Source organism: Mixophyes fleayi, chromosome 2 (genome assembly GCF_038048845.1).
Source record: "Mixophyes fleayi isolate aMixFle1 chromosome 2, aMixFle1.hap1, whole genome shotgun sequence".
Taxonomy (NCBI): domain Eukaryota; kingdom Metazoa; phylum Chordata; class Amphibia; order Anura; family Limnodynastidae; genus Mixophyes; species Mixophyes fleayi.
The window spans coordinates 375,595,266-375,622,312 of record NC_134403.1 but is presented as its reverse complement, the minus strand read 5'-3'; the positions used below and the strand labels follow the sequence as shown (position 1 = coordinate 375,622,312).

General features: G+C 49.4%; 1 protein-coding gene across 1 annotated transcript; it reads left to right on the top strand.

Annotated features, from left to right (window-relative positions):
- On the top strand, positions 1-26,576 carry IGSF3 (immunoglobulin superfamily member 3). The gene is made up of 11 exons (XM_075197504.1): positions 1-80; positions 1,726-1,885; positions 11,618-11,995; positions 16,364-16,771; positions 18,016-18,405; positions 18,547-18,948; positions 19,592-19,996; positions 21,757-22,158; positions 23,552-23,968; positions 24,067-24,465; positions 25,085-26,576. Exons 2-11 carry the CDS (start codon positions 1,837-1,839, stop codon positions 25,333-25,335), a joined length of 3,501 nt encoding a protein of 1,166 aa, XP_075053605.1. The 5' UTR covers positions 1-80; positions 1,726-1,836; the 3' UTR covers positions 25,336-26,576.
- Positions 26,577-27,047: the final 471 nt, after the last annotated feature.

The window sequence follows — 27,047 nt, the reverse complement described above, 5'->3', positions numbered from 1 at the left end:
GGTGGGGCCGGGCTTGGCTGGGATTTCATTGTCAGTCGGGATTGAGTCTCTTTCATCAGTGGCTGTTGTGAGAGAGCTGGGTGTGTATACTGTGTACTGTGTGTATATACTGTGTGTACTGTGTGTACTGTGTGTGTACTGTGTGTACTGTGTGTGTATATTATATACTGTGTGTGTGTGTACTGGGTGTGTATACTGTATACTGTGTGTATATACTGTGTGTACTGTGTGTGTACTGTGTGTACTGTGTGTGTATATTATATACTGTGTGTGTGTGTACTGGGTGTGTATACTGTATACTGTGTGTGTGTACTGTGTGTGTACTGGGTGTGTGTGTGTGTATATATGTATACTGTGTACTGTATACTGTGTGTGTACTGGGTGTACTGTGTGTGTATACTGTATACTGTGTGTACTGTGTGTGTACTGTGTGTGTATACTGTATACTGTGTGTGTACTGTGTGTACTGTGTGTGTATACTGTATACTGTGTGTGTACTGGGTGTGTATACTGTGTACTGTATACTGTGTGTACTGTGTGTACTGTGTGTGTGACCCTGTGTGTATACTGTGTACTGTATACTGTGTGTGTACTGGGTGTGTATACTGTATACTGTGTGTATATACTGTATACTGTGTGTGTATACTGTATACTGTGTACTGTATACTGTGTGTACTGTGTACTGTGTGTACTGTGTGTGTGTATATGTATACTGTGTACTGTGTGTATACTGTGTGTGTATATATTATATACTGTGTGTACTGTGTGTGTATATTATATACTGTGTGTGTGTGTACTGTGTGTATATACTGTATACTGTGTGTGTGTGTGTACTGTGTGTATATACTGTATACTGTGTGTGTGTGTACTGTGTGTATATACTGTATACTGTGTACTGGGTGTGTGTATACTGTATAGTGTGTGTACTGTGTGTGTACTGGGTGTGTGACCCTGTGTGTATACTGGGTGTGTATATTATATACTGTGTGTGTGTGACCCTGTGTGTATACTGTGTACTGTGTACTGTGTGTGTATACTGTGTGTACTGTGTGTGTGTACTGTGTGTATACTGTATACTGTGTACTGTGTGTGATCCTGTGTGTATACTGTGTACTGTGTGTGTGTGACCCTGTGTGTATACTGTGTACTGTGTGTGTACTGTGTGTGTATACTGTGTACTGTGTGTGTATACTGTGTGTGTATACTGTGTACTGTGTGTGTATATTATATACTGTGTGACCCTGTGTGTATATTATATACTGTGTGTGTATATTATATACTGTGTGACCCTGTGTGTATATTATATACTGTGTGTGTATATTATATACTGTGTGACCCTGTGTGTATATTATATACTGTGTGACCCTGTGTGTATATTATATACTGTGTGTGACCCTGTGTGTATATTATATACTGTGTGTGACCCTGTGTGTATATTATATACTGTGTGTGTATATTATATACTGTGTGTGACCCTGTGTGTATATTATATACTGTGTGTATGTGATACTGTGTGTGTCATGTGTGACCCTGTGTGTTGTGTATGTGTCATGTGTGACCCTGTGCATATGTCTCCTGACACTATGCTGTGTGTGATATTATTGTGTATACAGCACATGTGTTGAGCATGCTGTGTGTCAGTGAAGGTTGTGTCACTGTGTGTTATGGTGTAATGTTGTGTTACATGTGTATAATGTGCCCCCTCCACCCCTTGGTGTCCCCTAGGACTGAGTGCTGCTGACCTCTAATCCCTGGACCTCTGCTGGATTTATATTCTGTGGCCCCCGGAGACCACCAGCATTAGGGCAGCACATGGCACTGTGATCCCAACCCATCATGGGCATCGCTGGCATCTGGCTGCTCCTTACTGGGATCCTGGCAGTAGGTAAGTGCGCCCCTCTGTACCTACTTATACAGAGGGTTAGAAGGAATGCTGTGTGACGTTCATTGTATATAAAGGTGTTATTCTGGCTTATAAAGGGTTAATAGCAGTAGATCCAGTGCAGAGGGACTAAGGGGATTACAATATATTGGCATTAATTTGGTTAATTTGATGCTGGAAGAGTTAAACCTTGACTGGCGGGGCAGATTGTGACACTGGCGGGGCAGATATTTTTGGGGAACTAGTTGCTCTGTAGTGAGATGTGCTGCACATTGTGCTCCTGTATGTAATGTTCTGCAGCGCTGTGTGTGACATAAGTTGATATGAGTACAGGCTGCTTTACTCTGTGTATTGTCTGCAGGAAAGGGGTTAATGTGTATAGAAGATACAATAATCTGTGTATGACACACGATGGGTCCATCCAGACAATGGTGACACAGTGCTCTGTTATGTGGAACAGAAGAGGTTAATATGGATGCAGGATCCAATGCTCTGCTTGTGTCTGGCGTAGTAAGGGTTACTGTGGACAGATGGTCCTATACTCTTTATGTTCCTGACATTAAACTGGATAATATGAATGCAAGATGCAGGGCCTAATACACAAGGGGTTAATATGAATAGAGAATGCCAGATGCAGTGCTCTGCAGATGCCTGGCACAGTAGAGGTTAATATGAATACACAATGTAATGTTCTGTTTGTGCAAGGTATGGGAGGGGTTAATATGAATACAAAATGCAGCCCCTGACATTGAAGAGTTAATATGAATTGTGGGGCTTTGTAGGCAACTAGCACAGAAGTGGTTAATATGAATACAACATGCCAGGCTTTGAAGGCAATTGGCAGATAAGGAGTTAATAAGAATACAAGATGCTGGTCTACGTGAGCATCTAGCACAGAAGGGGTTAATATGAATATGGGGGGTGTCAGGTTTTGAAGGCGACTGACAAAGGAGGGGTTAATATGCATATGTAATTCATTGATTTGTATGTGACTGGCACAGAAGGGGTTAACATGACTAAGGGATGCTGGGGACTGGCACAGAAGGGGTTAACACGACTAAGGGATGCTGGGATTGGCTGGGGACTGGCACAGAAGGGGTTAGGAGACCGGATTCTAGGTTCACAGAAAATTCTGATTCACTGACTGAGTCACTGGATCCGTCATTCCCCCGTCACCACCTCCACCCCCAGCACTGTCTCAGGGTCACACTAGTTTGATCACCAAACACCTGAGGGCAGGTAAGTACTTCCTGTCAATATGTAGTGTGCAGACAGGTTACTGTACCTGTGCCCCGCACACCTATAGTAACCCTGTACACCCCATCACCCGGTGCCCTGTGCACCTATAGTAACCCTGTACACCCCATCACCCGGTGCCCTGTGCACCTACACACCCGATCACCCGCTGCCCCGTGCACCTATACTAACCCTTTACACCCCATTACCCGTTACTCCACCACACTTGCATAAACTGTAACAAATTATAAGTTTTCTCTGATCTATTAGAGGAACAGAGCCCATAGCACAAGGTCTGTTTACATTTACTAATCATCAGTCTATCGCTTCAATGGTGCTTTACTCCCCCCCCCCCCCCCCCCCTTGCCGGTGGTATGTACAGTGTACTGATTATATCGCACAGAAATACGTAATGTACATAAATGAGAGATAAAGCGACATTCTAGTTCTGTACGACAGAAGATTCTTGTTTGCGTCGGTGCTCTTGGGCGACACAGTAAATATAACGCAATTTATTCATAACACATTGCTGGACAAATCCTTATTTCATGTCACGCCGTCTAGTGGCAATCGCTGGATGTCTCATGGTCTTGTGGCCCTGGACGTTGGGTTTGGGCCCCAGTCTTGTGATTTCTAGAGATGGTGTACTTTCATGGAGTGTGATTAATGTGTGATTTAATGTTGATCATTTTGGCTTCTGATTTATAAATACGGGATGTTTATTGTGTAGGAATGTCAGCTTCTCAGTTTCCTGTTTATTTCAGACCCATTATAACATGTGACCGCAGAGATGGCTGCTGGCGCAGATGTCCGCCCCAGCCCAGTGTGTCCACGTCTCTCGTGTATAAATATCTCAACACCTCTGTCAGGGAGCTTAATAATTTAGTGTTTATGCTCTTCCCTTTTCTGATGCCCCTAAAATGCTTAGGAGGGTAGAGCTTCTCTATCTTGCATTACTCAGGGGCTGAGTGACAAGTTTGCAGTCTTCTAGGTAACAGGACAGTTCTGAGCAGATTGGGATGATTTACAATTGACAAGTGTTGTCACACCAAGACTCAAACGTGCTGCACTTTGCTATTTGAGCTATTGTCAAAAATCCACTCCCTTTTACCAACTGTTTGAGAATTGTAGGAAGTACTCCATCATACTTTACATTGTAACAAAATTGCAGTAGATTGTCAGAATAAGACTAGTGTATTCCATCTCCGTGATTCCTTATCACACGTCCATGGACTAAATTCTTGCGGTTTCCCAGACACAATTCCGTATCGCCCGTTTTTTTGGCTCCTTTACTCCTAGTTTGTTTCTGCTCCGTCCCCTCGTCTCTCCCAGTGTTACCCTCTCCCTCTAACGCTGTTATTGTGGGTGAGATGGAGGAACGTTACCCTCTTTAGAATTTATTCTGTTTTCTGTGAGTCGTTGGTATTCTCATCCCTGCGATCCTTCCTCTATGTTCAGAGGCAGATTTCTGCTGGTGTTTATATGCCGGACTGACCCCTATTTCACTGTCTAGCTCCCGTATGAATGAACAATGGCTGCTACACTAAACGTATTTGTTCTACACACGCAGACGAGGGAGGTTAGCGCCATGGAGCGTATGCCGGTGGGGAGGAGGCGACATGACGGAAACGTGGGCAGGGGGCACATATGTTACATCTAGAGGCCTGTTCATCCACTAAGCGCCAGCCAGTAATTATATTATTGATGAATAGGAGGAAAATGGGCCTCCTGTGTGTAATGTTATGGCAGTCACTACTGATGTCCATATGTCTCACTTTCTGTCTTCATTACCCAGTAATAAAGCCGCTTTGTCCTCTGAATTCATGTCACATTGTAAATACACACAGGCTCTGATTATCCAATAGGCTGACTAGGTTGTAGCCTAGGGCGCAAGGTCTTTGGGGTTGAGGGGAAGGGTTCTCCATATTTTTGACAGTGACAAATTGTGACAGGCAGAGGTATAAGCTGAAATTAATTTTAAAATATAAGAGCAGTTCTTCTCCAAAGTATATAGAAAACATTAAAGGAAAATGTAGTAAGGTCTTAATCTTGTCGTATTGCCATGGTAAAGGCTGAAGACAGTGAGTCATCCTTGGGCAGGTGGTTGCGGATAAGGGAGTAGGAGAAACAATGGCGACTGGCGCAGGAGTGACAGCCCCCTTCACCCTCAGAAGTGCTAGTTCACACCTCTGTTCTGCTATACAGAAGAGGGAATGAGTGGCTTAGATCGCCGTGACCCTTTTATAAAGCCAAGGGGAGTTGACTTTTGAGAAGAAGGGCATATAAACATCATGGGCGGGGGGGTGAAGGAAGCCAGATTTGAAATTAAGGACAAGTTCATTTTTACCTACCTCTGGTCTACAAACTTTCAAGTGTTCTCTGAAAACCCACATCTTCAGGCAAGCTTATAATATTCCTCAACCACCCTGTTAACCTCACTACATTACCCAATTACCACCCGTTGCACAATTTTACACAAGACAACTACCCCCTGACCAACATTGTTGTGTGACGGGATCATTTAGCTTATGAGTCACTTTTACCTTTGCAGTCTGGCTGGGCCAAAATGCAAAATGTAGATTTAACCTCCTGTATCAAACTCCCATTGTCCCATAGATTGTAAGCTTGCGAGCAGGGCCTTCTCACCTCTTTGTCTGTTTTACCCAGTTTGATTATTAGTTTACTATGTTTGTCCCCAATTGTAAAGCGCTACGGAATATGTTGGCGCTATATAAATAAATGATGATGATGATGATATTAGTCTGGCATAGAAGGCGGGGGGGTGCTATGAGCATATTAGCCTGGGGCGGCCTGAAGCCTTAATTAGGCCCTGCACGTACATAAGATGATACCCCTAAATTTGCATTTGTGCGTTCTCCTTTCACCTGACTCCTACACCCCATCAGGCCTTGTGTAACATTACACTACATGCACAGGGACACACAGACATTGTGGTAAACAGGTCAGGTTTTATGGATTCCCTCAGTCTTTGGTCATTAGTGGTTACTGGGTCTGTAATACCGAGGGATGGCCATATGTAATGGAGTAACACCGACTCGCTCTCGGTGATACCAGAATTGCTCACGATCCGTGTCGCTCATCATATTGTCCTGATCACTTCCCTCCTGGACTATTGCATTCCTGGTCCGTATCACTTCCTGGCTATAATTACCTAATATGCTGTCCCCGTTACCCCGGAACGTGCTGTGATTTATAAATTACACCATGCTGGATATGAAGGGGATCTTATTACATACAACGTGGCCCCGTCTAAAGAACGTGTTTGGGTATTTTGACCTTGGTTAGGTTACCGCAGGCGAGATGTTGGGAGTCGAATCTGAGGGAAGTTTCCTTTAATGCTGCGAGAGTAAAATTGATCGTCTCCTGCTGGGACATGAATATTTAATGTAGCGTAATCTATGGAAGAGCTTTTAGCTCCGTGTGTATGTGTCCCAGGGGGTGGGTGTTAAATATGTCACTTATAGAATCCCTGGATATAGATTAACATTTCCAGAATTTCTACAAATCCACATTTTTCCGCCATCGCCGTTCCCGTTAAGGGTGTAGTAAAGAAAAATATGAAGCAGTTTTTAGGGAATGAGTTCCCGTCCTCGAGGAAGATTGGCGTTCCCAGTGGGATGCCCTGTATACTACACATGGGAGGTTATAATAAAGTGGGCAAAGTCTTTATGCATATAGGGGAATATTCGATGACTTGGGAGAGTTATAATCCAGATTTTATGGACGTCTGCATACACTTTGCGGCGGTCTGCAATCCTGAACTTATGTCATCGCTCTATGGGCAATTAAATGTATTACAATCTAGGAAAGGGGACAGTTAGATGGCGTTTACAAGTTTATTACAATTATGTGAGGGCTCAGTCACACAGGTCCTGGGAAAATGGCTACAAGCGCACGGGAACGAATGTGTGCATTTCCCAGTACGTTCTTGTTCTACTGGTCGCATCCATTAACGTAACAAGAACGGCGCAAATCTAGAATTGTGAGATCGGCTCCGTTACTTATCATATTTTAATTTATTTTATTAACATGTGAGACGCAGAACAAAGCGGATTGGTTTGAAGGAGCGCGGCGCGTGCTGCCACCTCCTCCAAAATTCTTGTCTTTGTCTTTTATACCTCCTGAAACTGACGTGAATGACACAATATCGTCTGTACATCGCTGCCTAGTATGGTAGCGCCATATAAGTCATAATCCTAGAAGCTGGTGACATAACGGAGGCGCTTTGTGAGCCGCCTTGGAGGCCGTTTGCTCTTGGTTGTCGCTGGATTCTGCTTCATTTATAGGCTGCATGCTCATATTGCTGGAGGGCACAACATGGCTGCCTCCACGCTGTCACATATTCCTATGCATTTTTATTTCTCCTTTTCTATCTGACTGCAGTGTTATTATAACACCTGTATTGTGTTTCCGGACAGGTGATGTTTGCGCCATGTCCGAGACCCGGGGGCGATTATTCCGTTCTGGCGCCTGCGCTAACTATCAGCGCTCAATAGCTGTAATATTTTATAGCCCTTTAATGCAGCACTGTTGAATAGCATTTCACTACTGTATTTATTGATTGTCCCGTTATTACGGCTTCTCTCCTCGTATTATCCGTCCTTGTCCCGTATCCGATTCCCCCGCCACCTCTGTAAACCGATCCGAGTCCTGGTCTGCGCTGATTACATCCTCTCTGGGATTGTTCTATTGAACGCAGCAACGGAAAGAGCGAGAGAACTTTGGCTGCGCTGTAACCACCACACCCCGGAGCGCGGTACCGTATCCCCCATCAGTAGATCACAGGGGACCGCAGATAAAATCACATTATATATCAGTCTGTTGGCTCATATGCCGTGCGCTCTGCGTTCCCATAGCAACGGCTCATCCTTCCCCAGGACGCCAGTGCTGCTCGGTGTCTCAGTTATGGTAATGAGCGGTGTGTGATTTGTTTAATGATAATATATCTAATTCTTTTTATTCGAGATGGTTTATCTGCTGGGATTGGAAGGGTTGTGTGATCTGGGGCGTACAGGCTTGTACTCCGTGTATAGTACAATGTAATTGTACCCACAGATTAGCATGTACATTATCTTGTTACCAGGCATTGGGGAAACGTAGAACAAAGTATATATTACTCCTCTGTGATAACGTCGCATGGTTTACCCCTCCTGCAGCCACTGTGAGGAGCTGTCATAAACCAGCTAATAAGATAATGGTATGGCCGTGTGGTCATGGGCGGGAAATGGTTCATCATCATCATCACCACTTATTTATATAGCGCCACTGATTCCGCAGCGCTGTACAGAGAACTCGCTCACATCAGTCCCTGCCCCATAGGAGCTTACAGTCTAAATTCCCTAATATACACAGAGACACACACTCACTCACTCACAGACAGACAGACAGAGAGAGACTAGGGTCAATATTGATAGCAGCCAATTAACCTACCAGTATGTTTTTGGAGTGTGGGAGGAAACCGGAGCACCCGGAGGAAACCCACGCACACACGGGGAGAACATACAAACTCCACACAGATAAGGCCGTGGTCGGGAATTGAGATGGTTAAATGCAATTAGTTTATTTTAAGCGTTGTGCTCCAGATTGCAGAAAAAACCCTTCTCTGGAAAAGTCCCAAATATTCTGGCTGATACAGTATGTGGGTGTAATAAATATATATTTATACGCTGTATGTGCGTACGTCTGTGGCAGCATCCATGACCCCGGTAGTTACCAGTGATAATGTGAGTGAGGGTCTCTGGCTGCTGGGCCGTGTCCCCTCCCTGTGTCTGTCTATTATTTGTACAGGTTCTGGGAGCGTTATATGTAAATAATGTGCCGGTATCTTGTTGGTTTCACAAATTTTGACCTGGCCCCCTCCCCTCTTTCTCGAACCCCCTGGGCCCCATCCTCCAGCTGTGTGTTGGGGGGAGGGCCACACAGGCGTGAGAACATTCACACACATCAGTGAGGAATCCGTGTCCTTGAGCATCAGGGCGATAATACGCCCTGTCCTGTATATTATACGTGACCTGTTGTCACCCCGTCTCCTGTGTCTTGTCACACCATGTAGGAGCTGTCTCTGTGTGACTCTCTATAGAGAGCTGTCATCTATTCACCTGTCTCTCTCCCTCTCTCACTTTATACTGACCAGAGGTAGGTGTGTTGGGAATCACCATTTATTTATATAGCACCACTAATTCCGCAGCGCTGTACAGAGAACTCACTCACATCAGTCCCTGCCCCATTGGGGCTTACAGTCTAAATTTACTACTATAGACACACAAAGACAGGGAGACAGACAGACAGAGAGTGAGAGTCTAGGGTCAATTTTGATAGTGGCCAATTAACCTACCAGTATGTTATTGGTGAATGGGAGGAAACCGGAGCACCCGGAGGAAACCCACGCAAACACGTGGAGAACATACAAACTCTACACAGATAAGGCCATGGTCGGGAATCGAACTCATGGGAATGAGGAGAGACGTGAGGTGGAGACCGGATACATGAACCAGTGACTGTAGAACGGGAAGCGTAGCTGGCATGCCACCGGCGGTATCTCAGGAGCTGTTTTGGGGTACACTGTATAGGAGTTCTATAATATGATTTATACTTAACTTCCCCTCCACCGTGCTTCTATTAACCCCACCAGTATCTTACACAACCAATGTCGTCTGTATATATATTTTTTTAATTAACATTTATTTATATAGCTCCAGCATATTCCATAGCGCTTTGCAGTTGGGAGCAAACACTGTAATAAAACAATACTGGAAATTGACAGACAGACAAAGTGGTAAGAGGGCGCTGCTTGTAAGTTTACAATCTATAGGACAATGGCCTATTGTCAGTAGGAGTTTGATACAGGAGAGTAAAGGTCACATTCTGCGTCTTGGACCAGCCTAATTAGTGGACTGTATGCTCTAGTCACACCACATACCCTGCACCAGCTGCTGTTAGCGTTAGATACCCTGACGTTTTCACTGGATAACCGCAAAATAAAGTTTTGAAGTTTATTTATAAGTAAAGGATCACAGCAGATGTCTCTGATATCGGCTGTGGTCCCACTGATGTCGTACACAAAACAGTCCATGTAGGCTTCTGTGGGGACTATTGTTTAGCGTGATTTAACAAGGCCTCAGATGGCGTTGGCCATTGAATCCTATGGGGAGAGCATTGCGGTAGAGAGCTGTCCGGATCCCTCACCACAGCTTACTTGATCTCCTGTCCAATCACTAGCGCCCGAGTGACCTTGTTCATGGATGTACAAAGCAACGCCACCATAGGGACCGGAGAGAGCGGGAGTTTTATGGTAAGTGAAATGATGGCTGAGAGCCTTTATGAAGCCTCCTATCAGAGAGCGCTGCACCCCTACCTATTACATTACACCTATCGGACACGCTCTCCCAGGATGATTTTTTTATTTATTTTTTTATTAAATGGGCCCGAAAAAACATCTGTGATCGTTGCGATGACAGATGATCTTGTATTATTTATCAAATGCGTTGGGCTGGAGGGTGATTTCTTACTCTTGTGCTTAACCCTTGGGTGTTCTCTGTGCCATGTTATCTCAATGTGCCCCTTCCCTCACCCTCCAGGGTGTAACTACCCAAGTGGGCCCCTCGGCTGCCACTGGTGCTGTTCCGGGGGCCCTGCTCCCCTCTCCGGTGATTTGAACCCTCAGCACAGCGTCCATGTAACCCACATTCTGCTTGGAGGGAAATGGATCTCTGGTGTTCCCCAAATCTCTCAGCAGAAGGTGGAGCACTCACAGAAAGGTTGGGGAGCCACTAAACTAGAACCCATGGGGACCCTTAACTCTAGTTACACCCCTGATTACTGTTCTCCACACCCTGCTCTGTAGGCTGCTTCTTCCTGTGTAACTCGCTGGTTACTATCAATTATGTCGCCCAATTCCCAGGAAATTTTCATTAAATCGCTCTGTTTTTTCTGGTCACCTCTGTTACAAATAAGAGCCGTGTTTTGTAAATCCCATGTTTATTAGTAATGTAAATGTTACACAGCGCACTTAGCTGGCTCCTAAATTAGCTGGAGAGTTATACGCAGGACGACCATTCTGTTCAATCCCTCGTGAGCACCAGTGGAAGTTGGTTTTGTTAATATGTACTGTATATTCTTATAGACCCTAAGCCGATACACTGCGTCTATTAATCTGCCCACAAGGAGATCTCTATCGTTCCTTCCATGCTTGTCTGTAAAGCGGTCTTACGAGCACCGTTAAATGAATCTGTCGGATATATTTGATGAAATATTTACTTAATAATAGGTGACATGTACTTAGCCCTTGTTATGTCATAAGGACCAGCACCCACATTGGGGTGAGATCAGCCGCTGTCTCCGCACGCCCTGGGGCACACTGCACAGATGCATTGGATAGTAATGTGATTTGTTATAAGGGAATCTATATAACTTTATTAACATGCAGAAGGTATCATGTTTACACTGTATGCCAATTCTCTGTATGTGTCTTCCTCACAGGCGTGTCCTGGGCCCAGCGACAGGTCATCGTTCAGCAGGGGCCCCTGTACCGGACCGTGGGCTCTCACATTAGTATCTGGTGCAAGGTGAGGGGCTACCAGGGCCCTTCCGAGCAAAACTTTCTCTACTCCATCTACCTGCCATCGGCCCCTGACAGAGAGGTCCAGGTGGTGGGCACAGGAGACCCCTCTTTCTCCTACGCGATATACACCCAGCGTGTCCACAGCGGGGACGTATATGTGGAGAGAGTGTCCGGGGACCACACGGTGTTACACATCCAACAGCTGCAGGAACGAGACGCCGGAGAGTACGAATGTCACACGCCCAACACCGACCCCTCGTATCATGGCAGCTACAGCGCCAAGATGAACCTGAGCGGTAAGAAATAAGAAGTGGGGTGTATATGGCTTTTTGCGACTTGTTATCCGCGGCACTAGTGTGTCCCAACTCTGTGCGATTGTCTCTCTCGCTCGCTCTCCTCTGTGCGATTGTCTCGCTCGCTCTCCTCTGTGCGATTGCCTCTCTCGCTCGCTCTCCTCTGTGCGATTGCCTCTCTCGCTCGCTCTCCTCTGTGCGATTGCCTCTCTCGCTCGCTCTCCTCTGTGCGATTGTCTCTCTCGCTCTCCTCTGTGCGATTGCCTCTCTCGCTCGCTCTCCTCTGTGTGATTGTCTCTCTCGCTCTCCTCTGTGCGATTGTCTCTCTCGCTCGCTCTCCTCTGTGCGATTGTCTCTCTCGCTCGCCCTCCTCTGTGCGATTGTCTCTCTCGCTCGCCCTCCTCTGTGCGATTGTCTCTCTCGCTCGCCCTCCTCTGTGCGATTGTCTCTCTCGCTCGCCCTCCTCTGTGCGATTGTCTCTCTCGCTCGCCCTCCTCTGTGCGATTGTCTCTCTCGCTCGCCCTCCTCTGTGCGATTGTCTCTCTCGCTCGCCCTCCTCTGTGCGATTGTCTCTCTCGCTCGCCCTCCTCTGTGCGATTGTCTCTCTCGCTCGCCCTCCTCTGTGCGATTGTCTCTCTCGCTCGCCCTCCTCTGTGCGATTGTCTCTCTCGCTCGCCCTCCTCTGTGCGATTGTCTCTCTCGCTCGCTCGCCCTCCTCTGTGCGATTGTCTCTCTCGCTCGCTCGCCCTCCTCTGTGCGATTGTCTCTCTCGCTCGCTCGCCCTCCTCTGTGCGATTGTCTCTCTCGCTCGCTCGCCCTCCTCTGTGCGATTGTCTCTCTCGCTCGCTCGCCCTCCTCTGTGCGATTGTCTCTCTCGCTCGCTCGCCCGCCCTCCTCTGTGCGATTGTCTCTCTCGCTCGCTCGCCCGCCCTCCTCTGTGCGATTGTCTCTCTCGCTCGCTCGCCCGCCCTCCTCTGTGCGATTGTCTCTCTCGCTCGCTCGCCCGCCCTCCTCTGTGCGATTGTCTCTCTCGCTCGCTCGCCCGCCCTCCTCTGTGCGATTGTCTCTCTCGCTCGCTCGCCCGCCCTCCTCTGTGCGATTGTCTCTCTCGCTCGCTCGCCCGCCCTCCTCTGTGCGATTGTCTCGCTCGCTCGCTCGCCCGCCCTCCTCTGTGCGATTGTCTCTCTCGCTCGCTCGCACCGCCCTCCTCTGTGCGATTGTCTCTCTCGCTCGCTCGCCCGCCCTCCTCTGTGCGATTGTCTCTCTCGCTCGCTCGCCCGCCCTCCTCTGTGCGATTGTCTCTCTCGCTCGCTCGCCCGCCCTCCTCTGTGCGATTGTCTCGCTCGCTCGCCCGCCCTCCTCTGTGCGATTGTCTCTCTCGCTCGCTCGCCCGCCCTCCTCTGTGCGATTGTCTCTCTCGCTCGCTCGCCCGCCCTCCTCTGTGCGATTGTCTCTCTCGCTCGCTCGCCCGCCCTCCTCTGTGCGATTGTCTCTCTCGCTCGCTCGCCCGCCCTCCTCTGTGCGATTGTCTCTCTCGCTCGCTCGCCCGCCCTCCTCTGTGCGATTGTCTCGCTCGCTCGCCCGCCCTCCTCTGTGCGATTGTCTCGCTCGCTCGCTCGCCCGCCCTCCTCTGTGCGATTGTCTCGCTCGCTCGCCCGCCCGCCCTCCTCTGTGCGATTGTCTCCCTCGCTCGCCCGCCCTCCTCTGTGCGATTGTCTCCCTCGCTCGCTCGCCCGCCCTCCTCTGTGCGATTGTCTCCCTCGCTCGCTCGCCCGCCCTCCTCTGTGCGATTGTCTCTCTCGCTCGCTCGCCCGCCCTCCTCTGTGCGATTGTCTCTCTCGCTCGCTCGCCCGCCCTCCTTTGTGCGATTGTCTCTCTCGCTCGCCCGCCCTCCTCTGTGCGATTGTCTCGCTCGCTCGCCCGCCCTCCTCTGTGCGATTGTCTCGCTCGCTCGCTCGCCCGCCCTCCTCTGTGCGATTGTCTCGCTCGCTCGCCCGCCCTCCTCTGTGCGATTGTCTCTCTCGCTCGCCCGCCCTCCTCTGTGCGATTGTCTCTCTCGCTCGCCCGCCCTCCTCTGTGCGATTGTCTCTCTCGCTCGCCCGCCCTCCTCTGTGCGATTGTCTCTCTCGCTCGCTCGCCCTCCTCTGTGCGATTGTCTCTCTCGCTCGCTCGCCCTCCTCTGTGCGATTGTCTCTCTCGCTCGCTCGCCCTCCTCTGTGCGATTGTCTCTCTCGCTCGCCCGCCCTCCTCTGTGCGATTGTCTCGCTCGCTCGCCCGCCCTCCTCTGTGCGATTGTCTCGCTCGCTCTCCTCTGTGCGATTGTCTCGCTCGCTCTCCTCTGTGCGATTGTCTCTCTCTCTCGCTCGCTCTCCTCTGTGCGATTGTCTCGCTCTCTCGCTCGCTCTCCTCTGTGCGATTGTCTCTCTCGCTCGCTCTCCTCTGTGCGATTGTCTCTCTCGCTCGCTCTCCTCTGTGCGATTGTCTCTCTCGCTCGCTCTCCTCTGTGCGATTGTCTCTCTCGCTCGCTCTCCTCTGTGCGATTGTCTCTCTCGCTCGCTCGCCTCTGTGCGATTGTCTCTCTCGCTCGCTCGCTCTCCTCTGTGCGATTGTCTCGCTCGCTCTCCTCTGTGCGATTGTCTCTCTCTCTCGCTCGCTCTCCTCTGTGCGATTGTCTCGCTCGCTCGCTCTCCTCTGTGCGATTGTCTCTCTCTCGCTCGCTCTCCTCTGTGCGATTGTCTCTCTCTCGCTCGCTCTCCTCTGTGCGATTGTCTCTCTCGCTCGCTCTCCTCTGTGCGATTGTCTCGCTCGCTCGCTCTCCTCTGTGCGATTGTCTCGCTCGCTCGCTCTCCTCTGTGCGATTGTCTCGCTCGCTCGCTCTCCTCTGTGCGATTGTCTCGCTCGCTCGCTCTCCTCTGTGCGATTGTCTCGCTCGCTCGCTCTCCTCTGTGCGATTGTCTCGCTCGCTCGCTCTCCTCTGATCGATTTGGCGCGCTCGCTCGCTCTCCTCTGATCGATTTGGCGCTCTCGCTCGCTCTCCTCTGATCGATTTGGCTCGCTCGCTCGCTCTCCTCTGTGCGATTGTGGCGCTCGCTCGCTCTCCTCTGTGCGAGTGTCTATCTCGCTCTCTTGCTCCCATCTCTCTCTCTTCCCCTCCTGTCATGTCCATTGGGCCCCAGAGTTTTTGGATCAGGTCTCCCCCGGCATTCCACATGCATTCTTCCCTGCTTGCACATAAATAGTTAATGGGCCGTTATGTTGAGCTTGTTTCTTGGCAGAAGCTGTGTCTGAGGCTTGGGGGACCCTGGTGTGTGATCAGAGATAAGGGGGGCAGATAGCAGACACCGTAATATGCTGGATTATATTCCTGTATTCTGCTAAACCGGCACGAGTGTGTAATGTCTGCGCCACAGTGCACTGTGCCTCTCTGCTACCCCAGACGCGTTGTGTGGTGTCTGTGGATCACTGACATATGATTCACACATCGTGGCCCCGGGCCCTGGGCCCTGTGCTGTGGAGTTCTCCTAGGAGTGGTGGTGGGTCTGGCTGTCAGGGAGCAGTACATGTACCCAGGTCTATTATCTGATAATAGATAGTGGAATGTGATGTCCTCGGCAGTGAAGGGGTTAAGGAGTGGTGCTGGCCTCGCCCCTGGGCACATCAGATTATTTCCTCTGCCTGATGCCCACCTGTCACACAGGCTGCTTACTGTAATCCCACCTGTCCCTGCGCTGCTCAACATCTGTCCTCCCCCCTCCTCTTCTACCACCACATCGTTCTGGAGCTTATAACCCCCCCCCGGCCCCCACTGGTCGGTCTCTCTCTCTCTCTCTATATCTATATCTATATCTATATATATATATATATATAGCTTCCTGTGTGCTCCAGGTCTCCTCCTTGTCATACACATAATGTATATCACTGTGGAATTACTGGGGTCCAGTGTGTGTTACTAAGGTGTCCAAATTATTATTGGGGTCCTTGTATGCAACTGGGATATTCAAACTTATCATGACTCAGGTTCCCACAGTGCTGGTTGTTCGCGGAGGGGACAGGGGGATTCACAGATTATCTGGGCTCAGTCTGTTATTTAGGGGATTCAAATATAATTGGGGTTCAGAACTATGTAACCGGGAGGATTCAGCCATCTGTGTGCAGTACATGGTAGTGGGGTACAGTCAGATATTATTGGGGGGGGGGGGGGGGAGTCATGGTAAGTTGATTGGTCAGTCATCTTGGTGTGGTTTTGGTGATGGAAGGTTACACCCCACATGATGCCTAATCACAGCATTTTGTACGATAGAAATACACTACTGCTCGTTGTTAAACAACTTCTGTCCATACAGCACTTAATGACTTGTCCTCTGTCCGCAGTCATTCCGGATTCCCTGGTTGTCTCATCTTCAGCTCAGACCCTACAGAAGGTGGAGGGAGGCTCTCTACAGTTGTCCTGTGAGGTGACCCGCAGCTCCTCTCAGCACACCCACCTCTCTGTCTCCTGGTACCGCCGGGCGGGGGAACAGACGGACGAGGTCATCTCTCTAACTCGGGATTTCTCTCTGCTGCCTGGGCCGTCCTACACTCAGCGATTCTCTGTGGGGGACGTGAGGCTGGATAAAGTGGGCAACAGCACCTTCCGTCTCACCCTGTACAACCTGCAGACATCTGACCAGGGCGAGCTCTTCTGCCAGGGAACCGAGTGGATTGAGGACCCGGATGGGTCCTGGTTTGCCATGACAAAGAAGGAATCGGAGGGGTCAGAGGTCACTGTCCAGCCGGCAGGTAAGAGTGAAGCCGTGTTAGAGGATGGTACATCTATAGCGGAGCTAGAACGCTGTAAGCACAGCTTAATTGTTGTAATCTCCCCCCTGACAGGATAAGGGTCATTTTGCTAGTTTGGATGCCCAGTGAACGCAGATTAGAAATTGCACTTAATGTAACATCATCGCAACATAGATTCTGTATCATCCACCGTTGGGTAGAGAAGATAACGTGTGTGTGTGTGTGTGTGTGAGATGCACATGGTGATAGACTGCATTAATAGTGACATGACAGATCCAGTCCCAGGCTCGGACGTGACCGATGAAGAGGACGTTTTGTGCTGGTTGGGCACAAAGGAAGGATTTAATCCCTACTTTGCTTATATAAATAATGACACAGTGGCGTTTCCTGTTTGTTGAGCTCTGAAGAGTCTGTTCTCCTTTTGGGGTTGTATTTGGTCTCGGAAAGTGAGGATTTCATTATCCAACTTGTGAATTGTAAATATTGCAGTAAATTGTTTCAGAAGTAAAGCTGGGTACTCACTGATGCAATTTCTGTAACGCTTGTGAACCCTGAGATTTGCACAATATTTACATCCGTGTGTACCCAGCTTAACAATTTATTTTAAATCAAACCTTATATAAAAGGTAACGTGGTTATCATACTGATTTCCGGTGCAGAAACCTCCATCCTAATCTTGTTCCTTCGTCATCTTCAGGTTCTGACATGATGGGCCTGAGTCATTAGGAGAACTAAGTATAAAAAAGGAGTAACTTTACACCTTGGCAAAACCATGTTGCATTGGAGGGGGAGGTAAATTTAAAACGTGGGGACAGATTTATAGTTGGGGTAGGACATTTCCTAGATCAACTTTATATTTCAGCATAAAAATAAAGCTATCAAGTATTTGTGTGCTAAATGAAAAATCAACCAGTATTTAACTTTGTGCAATAAACTAATTTGCACCCCTTGTATTGTAACATGGTTTGTCCAAGAGCAAATGTACTCCTTTTTTTTTGCTTTGCTCTTCTTATGACTCCGGATGGATTCATCTTGATAATAAACATACAGAAATCACATTGTGCATGAGATATGTTATACTGCACTTATCGCCAGTTGAAATTGATTTAATATTCTCATTAAACTAATGGTGACAATTCATAGCTGTAGTATGTTCTATCAGTGATGGTCTGTACTGCGTTAATATTATGCCGGCTTGTCCTATGTACACGTTGGATTCATGGCTCTAATCCTCTCTCTGATAGATAAGGAGTTCAACGTGCGTCTGGACACAGACCGCCGTACTTACAGCGCAGGGGATAGCGCAGAGCTGCGGTGCATTATTGACGCTCAGAACACCGCCGACCGCATGTTTGCCGTATCCTGGGCCTTCAACAGCTCCCTGATCGCCAGCCTGAGCCCCGGGGGCGTGGCTTCCCTAATCGGAGAATACAGCCAACGAGAGATTCGAGGGGAACTGCGCGTGGGGAGGGACAGCGACAGCACCTTCTCGCTCAAGATCTTCCGCCTGCGTCCAGAGGACAGTGGGAAATACAACTGTAGGGTGACCGAGAGGGAACGCTCGGCGTCGGGAGAGATGACCGACCGCGAGAGCAAGAGGCCGAAGAATATCCCCATCACTGTGCTGCCTCTAAGTATGTGTGTTTGAGTGGGAATGGGGGTGGGGCCCTTATAAGGGGATTTTATGGTAATTTGGTAGTTTAACATGGTAAATCTGGAAGGGAAATATTGAATATCGTTATGTAAATTCTAACTGCCTCCTTTGTCCCTCTCAGAGACGTCTCTCACAGTCACCGTGGTGGCGAATTCCAGCTCTGTGCTTGAAGGCGCTGGTATCACCCTGACGTGCGCAGTGGCCTCCCTGTCTGGTCCGCACAGCCGTATCTCCGCCTCTTGGCACTTAAAGGACAAGCAAAACATCCAGATGGAGGTGATCCGGCAGGACCGCGATGGTGTCACATGGGCGAGTCAGACGTACAGGGATCGTTCTGGATCCGGGGGGCTGCGGATGGTGAGGACCGGCTCTGACACATTCACCCTAGAGCTGGAAGGCAGCCAACGCTCAGACGCTGGGTCATACGAATGCCGGGTGGCAGAGTGGGTGCCGGCTTCCGATGGAGAGTGGCAGATGCTGGGTGAGAGGTCAGCCCAGACTAGCGTGGAGGTCATCTCGCTAGGTGAGTGGTCACCGTTCTACTTATTACGGTTCGTCATTCCCTGGAGATAATATATAGTGTAGGGTAACAGAGAGATTTATAGCCTGCGATCCCTTCAGAACTAGATTCTACCATAAAAGTGCAAATATCTGTCTGGTCTCCGAGCCTCCGGCAGTAATAGTCTGATATATTCCCCTGACCCCGCACTATTACTCTCTGATACTCTCTCTAGCCCCCTGATCCCCCTCAGATTGTGTATGACGAGTGGCTGCAGGTGGGGAGTGTACGCTTGGATTGCCTCTGGAGATAATGTCTGTGAGTGACGCTGTATATCTGAATGACTCTGACTCGGGATTTGTAGCTGGAAATGAGCCTCGTAATAAAACAACAACTCTCCTCTCGCTTTCTCACCACACTCGTGTCACTCATAGAGCCACGCCGAGGCCTGGGGTGAGAGCTGGATACAGCGCTCCGTTCTCGTCTCCTCTGTGATAATACTACAATAGTTAGAAGGGATTAGTGGTAATAGTGAGCAGTGTGCACTAGGGGGTAGCGGTGGTACATGTGACGCTCATGTCTGTATCGCCTATTGTTACTGTCATGTATGTTACACTGAAGGTGGGATCATCTGGTTATTGCTCCTCTAATCTTCCTTTCGTTCCAGAATCGGGTTTCGCAGTGACGGCCATTTCCCGCACGCCCGGGGTCACCTACTACGACTCTTTTGACCTCCAGTGTATTTTGAAGCCTCACTACCCTTCCTGGGTGGGTGTATCTGTCACATGGCGATTCCAGTCCGCTGGCGGAGGAGATACCCATGATCTGGTGACGTTCAGCCGCTCTGGTGGGGTTCAGTGGGGCGAGCGAGCTGGCAATTTCCGTGGTCGTAGCATAGTGGAGAAGGCGGATTCCAGCCACAATGTGCGGCTGAGCGTCAGTCGGGCGAGTGAGTCTGAGGCTGGCAAGTACCAGTGTGTGGCCGAGCTGTGGAGGAGAGAACACAATGCCAGCTGGACCCGCCTGGCGGAGAGAACGTCCAACCTACTGGAGATCAGAGTGCAGCGGCCAGGTGAGAGCACGCCAGTCTGTATACAGTGCACATGGCAGGGCGGGAGGACGACACTGTCAGACTGGTAGATCTAGATGTACATCCCCCTCCAGGAGAAGCAGAGGAACCAGTTGGACAACTCCCTGTGTTTGTGTGAACCTGACACCAATATGCAAAACCCACCCAGCTCTAATGTGATCACCAACACTGTACACAGCTACTGTGCACCGGGTCACCCCCGTGCCCCTGCTGCACTGGGTCACCCCCGTGCCCCTGCTGCACCGGGTCACCCCCGTGCCCCTGCTGCACCCGGCCTCCCCTATCTGCCCTCTCACTTTAACTTGTCTCACTCTGTTAGGATCTCTCTCTAATAACATGCGTCTCTATGCTGTGTGTGTGTCTGTCGCTCCAGCTCTCTCTTTCGCTCCCTCGCTCTTCCTCTCTGTCTGCCCCCTCCCCCCTCCGCAGCTCATAAACTGGAAGCCATTAGTTGTCCCCCCGGATACCTTGTGCAGCTCTCGCACAGTAATAAACACAAATGACTCTTCTAGGCATAGATCGACGTTTATTAGAAATACACAACATCCCCCCTCCCTGCGAGGTCCCTGAGAGCAGAACTCCTCACTGCAATGCTCTGCAGTACACAACAATGCTTCGCAGTATACCACAAGGCTCTGCAGTATACCACAAAACACTCCAATGCTCTGCAGTACACAACAATACACTGCAATGCCCTGCAAGGCTCCGCAGTACACCACAATACACTGCAATGCTCTGCAGTATACCACAATGCTTCGCAGTATACCACAAGGCTCCGCAGTACACCACAATACACTGCAATGCTCTGCAGTATACCACAATGCTTCGCAGTATACCACAAGGCTCCGCAGTATACCACAATACACTGCAATGCTTTGCAGTACACCGCAAGGCTCTGCAAGTCCTCACAGTACCACCACAAGGCTCCGCAGTACACAACAATACACCGCAATGCTCTGCAAGTCCCCACAATACACCACAAGGCTCGGCAGTACACCTCAATACACCACAATACACCGCAATGCTTCATCTTCTGTACCTGGAACATGCTGTGTCCTTTCCTGGGCTTATATAGAGCCCAGTGCATGCTGGTCCCACCATTCCCAATTTACATAATATGTCGGTGAGTTGTGGTATTCCTGTTACTGTCCTACATCCCGGACTCCCACTCCCCGCTGCTTGTGCGTGTGGTTCCCCTGGAAACGTGGGTCTCCTTAGCAACAGTTGCCTGGGAAGGAGGTGATGGCAGTCTGTGGGTACCAGAATCGTACAAATGGGGCGCGTGGGAGTGCTATGAATAGATTAGATCGGAGCTCCCTCTGTAATGACGGATTAATACATAACGGGCTGTGCGCCAGGCTCTAATCCCCTATTATATATACTATATGGTACCGTCTCCTCTCTTCACTGCTTAGGTTTCCTATAACCAGTGGCTGCAGCACAGGGAGGAGACGGGTCCAGTAGACATTCTAGTAGGATAAAAAGAAAGATGGCCCCTACGCTGCTGACGGAGAGAACGGGTCGTTATAACGTTTCTAGATCAGGCTTGCAAAGCATGCTGGGACTTGTAGGCTCACAGCGGCCTGCTGTAATGGGACAGGACCACAAGTATAAACTGTAATCATCTCCCTAGTGCAGGATCGGGCAGACGGGGGCTCTCCAAATGTTGTACACTATAGACTGGGTATGCTGGGGTTTGTAGTTCCACACTGACCTGTAATGACTGTGTCTCTTTCTCTCAGTGTCTCACCTGCAGATCAGTAAGGTGAAACGCACTCTCAGCGTGTTGGAGGGTTCCTCTGTCTCTCTGACCTGCGCTGTGCGCTCTCAGACCAGCCCAGACTCTCGTTTCTCGGTGCTGTGGTTCGCTCACCGACTGTCTGGTGCTGACGGGAAGCTAATAGTGCGCAGCGGGGCTGGAATGGAGTACGGCACTTACGCTGAGGAGGCGTCGCTGAAGGACAGGCTGCAGCTGGAAGTGCTCTCCCCCGGCCAGTACACGCTCACCTTGCTGGGTGTTCGACGCGAGGACAGCGGCAGCTACTATTGTCACGTGGAGGAGTGGGTGCTTGACCCCAACCAGGCCTGGTACCAGTTGGCAAAGGACGCATCGGGGCTCACCGAACTCGCCGTGAAAATGCCCGGTAAGGAGGGGGTCTCAGCTGCTGCCCGGGGTGTAAGAGGTTGGACATTGTGAGGAGAGACAGGGACAACACTGTGAGAGGAGACTGCTGGGGGGAGTATATTGGGGGTTACAATTGGAGAGGAGACTCATGGGTAGTGGCGAGAGCGGATACTGTGAGTGGAGACCGCAGGGTAATGGTTTGGGGTGTTCTAGTCCTTTATCTGCCCCCTCCATTTACACACTGAAGACACAGGGGGTCAACGATCAGTGCAAGTGCTGGGCATCCAGCCGATGATTGTGTAGGGAGCAGAGGTCATGTCAGTGATGTCATAGGACGAGATCTCCCATTGTCCCTCCAGGGGATGATTGTGTAGGGAGCAGAGGTCATGTGACAGTGATGTCATAGGACGGGATCTCCCATTGTCCCTCCAGGGGATGATTGTGTAGGGAGCAGAGGTCATGTCAGTGATGTCCTAGGACGAGATCTCCCATTGTCCCTCCAGGGGATGATTGTGTAGGGAGCAGAGGTCATGTGACAGTGATGTCATAGGACGAGATCTCCCATTGTCCCTCCAGGGGATGATTGTGTAGGGAGCAGAGGTCATGTGACAGTGATGTCATAAGACGGGATCTCCCATTGTCCCTCCAGGGGATGATTGTGTAGGGAGCAGAGGTCATGTGACAGTGATGTCATAGGACGGGATCTCCCATTGTCCCTCCAGGGGATGATTGTGTAGGGAGCAGAGGTCATGTGACAGTGATGTCATAGGACGAGATCTCCCATTGTCCCTCCAGGGGATGATTGTGTAGGGAGCAGAGGTCATGTCAGTGATGTCATAGGACGGGATCTCCCACTGATGCAGTACAGGAGGTCAGAGTGCTGATGTGTAAATACAGATAACTGTGGCCACAGTGAGGCAATAGACTTGTGTTGGGAAGATAAATGGAAATCTAATTTGCATACCAGCAGACACTGAGAATTACTAAGAAAACAGATTTTCATCTGCTCAGTCCCACAAAGGAATGTTCCCTTTACGTACTTGTTAAAAATTTGCACAGTTTAACTATGAGCTCACCAGAACTCACCATTCCCAGACAGTGACATCAAACCCTTCACTGACATTGTATATACATCTGGTATCTGATCATCGGTTCACGGTTACCAGCAACACGTTGGAGCTTTTAATCAGCAGCAAAATAATCCACTAGTATGTGTAACATACGATAAATCCATGCTTGGACCCCAGTGCTGTGAAGCAGCAATCATAACCAGTCTGGGGTCTGTGAGTGGAGAGTACGGGGAGTACATAGGGGTGAGGACAAGAGAGAGAATGAGCAGAGGGGTTAGGACAAGATGGTGTAAGAAGAACTGAGCAGAGACCAATGTCGCCTCTTCTGCTTCCTTTCTCTAGACAACAACTTACAATTGGACCAACTCCCTCGGAATGTATCCGTCTTAGAGGGCGAAAGCCTCACCGTGACCTGCCAGGTGCTGAACCAGACTCTGCCGGAGTCTCGTCTGTCCCTAGAGTGGCTGGTCTGGCCGGCGGCTGAGTCCGAGAGGAGGGCTTTGGCCAGGTGGTCGACAGACGGGATCACTCTGCCTCCTTCCGAAGAGGAATATAGGGGAAACTCTGATGTGACCGGACGTTTGCATCTCTCCCAGCTGTCCACCGGGCTCTACACCCTTACTCTGAATACAGCGGTGGAACAAGACAGTGGAGCCTACAGCTGCCGAGTGCAAGAATGGCTGCAGGATCCAGGCCGACAGTGGTACAAGCGGGCAGACGACCGGTCAGCTGCCACCTACGTGAGTGTGCGACGGCCAGGTAAGAAAATTAGCGTCAATATCTGATTGTATCAGAAGGTTGTGGGGCTCATGGTGAACCTCAATACAGAGATGTAATCCTGTCTTGTTCTCTTGCAGATGCCGCTTTGCAGCTGGACGTCAATCCTCTAAACATCTCTGTGATGGAGGGCGGGCACTTTAATCTGGACTGTACCATCCTAACCCGTTCCCGCCCTGACTCCCAGCTGGCAGTGTCCTGGTCCTTTTATAGGGGGAGTCGGGGAGCAGATCCTGAGACCATACTAAGTACAGACCGCTCTGGGGTGTGGAGCCCACTCACCCCACGTTGGGAGGGCCGCCTTCAGCAACTCCAGCTGTCTCCCACGGTCTTCACATTGAGGGTTCCTCTGGCTAGTACGGTGGACTCTGGGAATTACACGTGTTCCGTACAAGAGTGGCTGTTGGGACCACGTGGCGACTGGTATCTTCTGGCCCAGGACGACACCCTGATAGGATGGGTCACCGTGCAGAGCAAAGGTCCGTGGAAGGGGGCAAATATTTAAGTATTTATTTTGGACTAAAATACAAGATTTCTGAAAAGCACTGGGCTGGCTGTTACCCCCGTGGACCCCCTAGTGCTGGGTTAATACGGGAAGAGCGCCCAGGACATGCTGGAAAGTGAGCGGTAATACTCAGCGTATTACTTCCTGGGAAACTGTTCTACAAATTAATATAGAACAAGTGCTAATTACCCCCTGATGGTCCTAAATAATTGCCAAATAAGTCTGTTTCCGATCTAAGATGTATAAGCTGCACAACGTTTGTTTTATATTTTGCAGTGGGCCCCTAAGCGATTTATAGCGGGCCCTTAAACCCCAGTCCGACACTGAGCATTCCTTTATATTGTGTACATATATGATATGATTTTAGGGATGTTCCATACACCGTTAGCTGTTGACACCTGGGCATCAGCTGCTTCTTCTTTATTTTGAGCCCTGTCCATAGTTCAAGTGTTGTCCAAACACTTTGTTTTTGGGTTTAATCAGTAGACCGGTCCACGTTACACCAGTGCCTCTGTAATAGTTCCTAGCTGGTCGGTCTTTGACCATTGGCTGTGTATATGGTCTCATTGGTTTGTCCTTTGTGTCTCCTGTAGAATCCAACTTACAGTCCGTGATCTGCTCCAATGACGCCCTCTTCTACCTGGTCTTCTTCTACCCTTTCCCCATATTTGGCATCCTCATCATCACAATCCTGCTGGTGAGGTTTCGCAGTCGACCCTCAGGCAAGACGGGCGAGGGGAAGAATGGGGTGCCCCTTCTATGGATCAAGGAACCACACCTGAATTATTCTCCCACCTGCCTGGAGCCTCCTGTGCTGAGCATCCATCCCGGCACCATAGATTAAAGAGAAACTGATGCTTTGCGTTGTACCAGCTCTGTGGGGGGAGGAAGAAACATACAAACTTGGACCTGGGGTTATTTATGCTGGAAATGTTTCTCTTGCCCCAGCCAAAGCCTTGTACAGAGAGATAATCTCGCTTTAGGAATTGGGCAAAGGATTCTGGGACATATCATTCCTTAGCAGCGATGGTTAATTTCCGGCATTCCACCTCAATGGATATTACAGCGGCTTGCTGCGGCCCCCGCTCTGGTAGCCGGGGTGGAAAAATTGGGGGATATGTTCCTTCAAGCAGCAGGAGATTGTATTATATGTGAAAAGTGCATTTCATTCACATGAAGGACATTTGTGGCCACTGTGGGCCCGGCTTGGACAGTGCTGGTCTATTATCTTGAATGTACTGGTGGATCTTAGCACAGTCCATACAGACTAGCGCAGTCATGTTTAATAGTTCACGCCAAGCTTCCGGTGGGCAGGTGGCTTTTGTACCCACCCAGCTGTATCCAGTCCCCATCTGCCTGTGGATCGTTAATGTACATCTTGGTTTTTAACCCTGAATATTTTTCTGTATGTTTTATTTGTTTGCACTGTGGAATTATGGGTAACCTGCGCATTCTGCCAAACAGTCCAGTCTGTAAATACACTCCAGGAGTGAAAGTGTTAATGGAAGCGTTTTCAGGAGCTCCCGGTGACTCTTGCTTCCTCCCTGAGATCAGCCTGGTCTTCCTGCGGCTTGCCCAGAGGGTGGCCATCTTGTATCAGGCGGGTAAGGATCTCAGCTTGCGCAATGGCTCGGGCACTGGACATTCAGTGAATACGAAAGTTGCAGCATTTTTAAAGAGAAACATTCTAGAAATGAAACCAGTGCCGCTGCGTACACCAAGTGCACCCTCAACTTAGTCTTCCTTTTCATACGGTTGTAAATACGGCTAACTTCCCGAAAAACACAATTTCACATTGGAAGGCCGTCCCTCTGGTGTAGCCGGAGGGGGTCACATGGGCGAGCGCTCTCAGTATTCAGAGAGTCCAGTTACTGTAACAATTCTAAATTGGTGCCACTGGTTTCATTTCTGGGTGTGAACCTGTTAATACAACGTTACTGATGTCCTAGTGTGCCGTACATAAGAGCGGCTGCTGGGACCCTCTGTTCCTGCCCCCCCTTCCCCCTCCAAAACCATATGTAATATGTTGCACTGAGCTTGTTTTTTATGATCTTTGTTTGACAATAGTAAAATATGTGTTTCGTTCTTATGTTGGTGATTATTGTACTGCTCCTCATGGGTGGCGGGTGATTGGGGGTGGTCAGTCAGCTGATGGGGAGATGAATACCAATCAATATACCAGAAGGGTCCCCATAAATAAAGAAGGTTCAGTCCCACCCCGTGACATCACGTCCTCGCAGAGCTATGACATCACACGAAGGGGGTGGGGTCTTCTTTACTAGATGACTTCTGCGATCCCTCACACCTCCAGTAAGGGGGTCTCCTCGCAGTAGATTGGTTTGTACCAGACGATTGTACCCAACACTACTGTGTTCCCCTGGAAGTTCTCCACATAACATACAACTTTACACGGTATAATAAATACATATCTGAGAATAATGGAAAATGTGTGAAATAATGGGGCGATGTCTCTGCTGTTTGCATCATTTAGTATTATTATTAGTCATAAAAATCTGGCATTGTGTAACCAATGTTCTCCATAGATTCTAGTATCAG

What these genes read in the sequence shown, in the direction of transcription:
- IGSF3 (XM_075197504.1), top strand. Translation starts at nt 1,837, where the DNA reads ATGGGCATCGCTGGCATCTGGCTGCTCCTTACTGGGATCCTGGCAGTA. An exon ending in GGTCACTGTCCAGCCGGCAG is followed by an intron (nt 16,772 to 18,015) that starts GTAAGAGTGAAG and finishes TCTCTCTGATAG; the next exon opens with ATAAGGAGTTCAACGTGCGT. An exon ending in CATCACTGTGCTGCCTCTAA is followed by an intron (nt 18,406 to 18,546) that starts GTATGTGTGTTT and finishes TGTCCCTCTCAG; the next exon opens with AGACGTCTCTCACAGTCACC.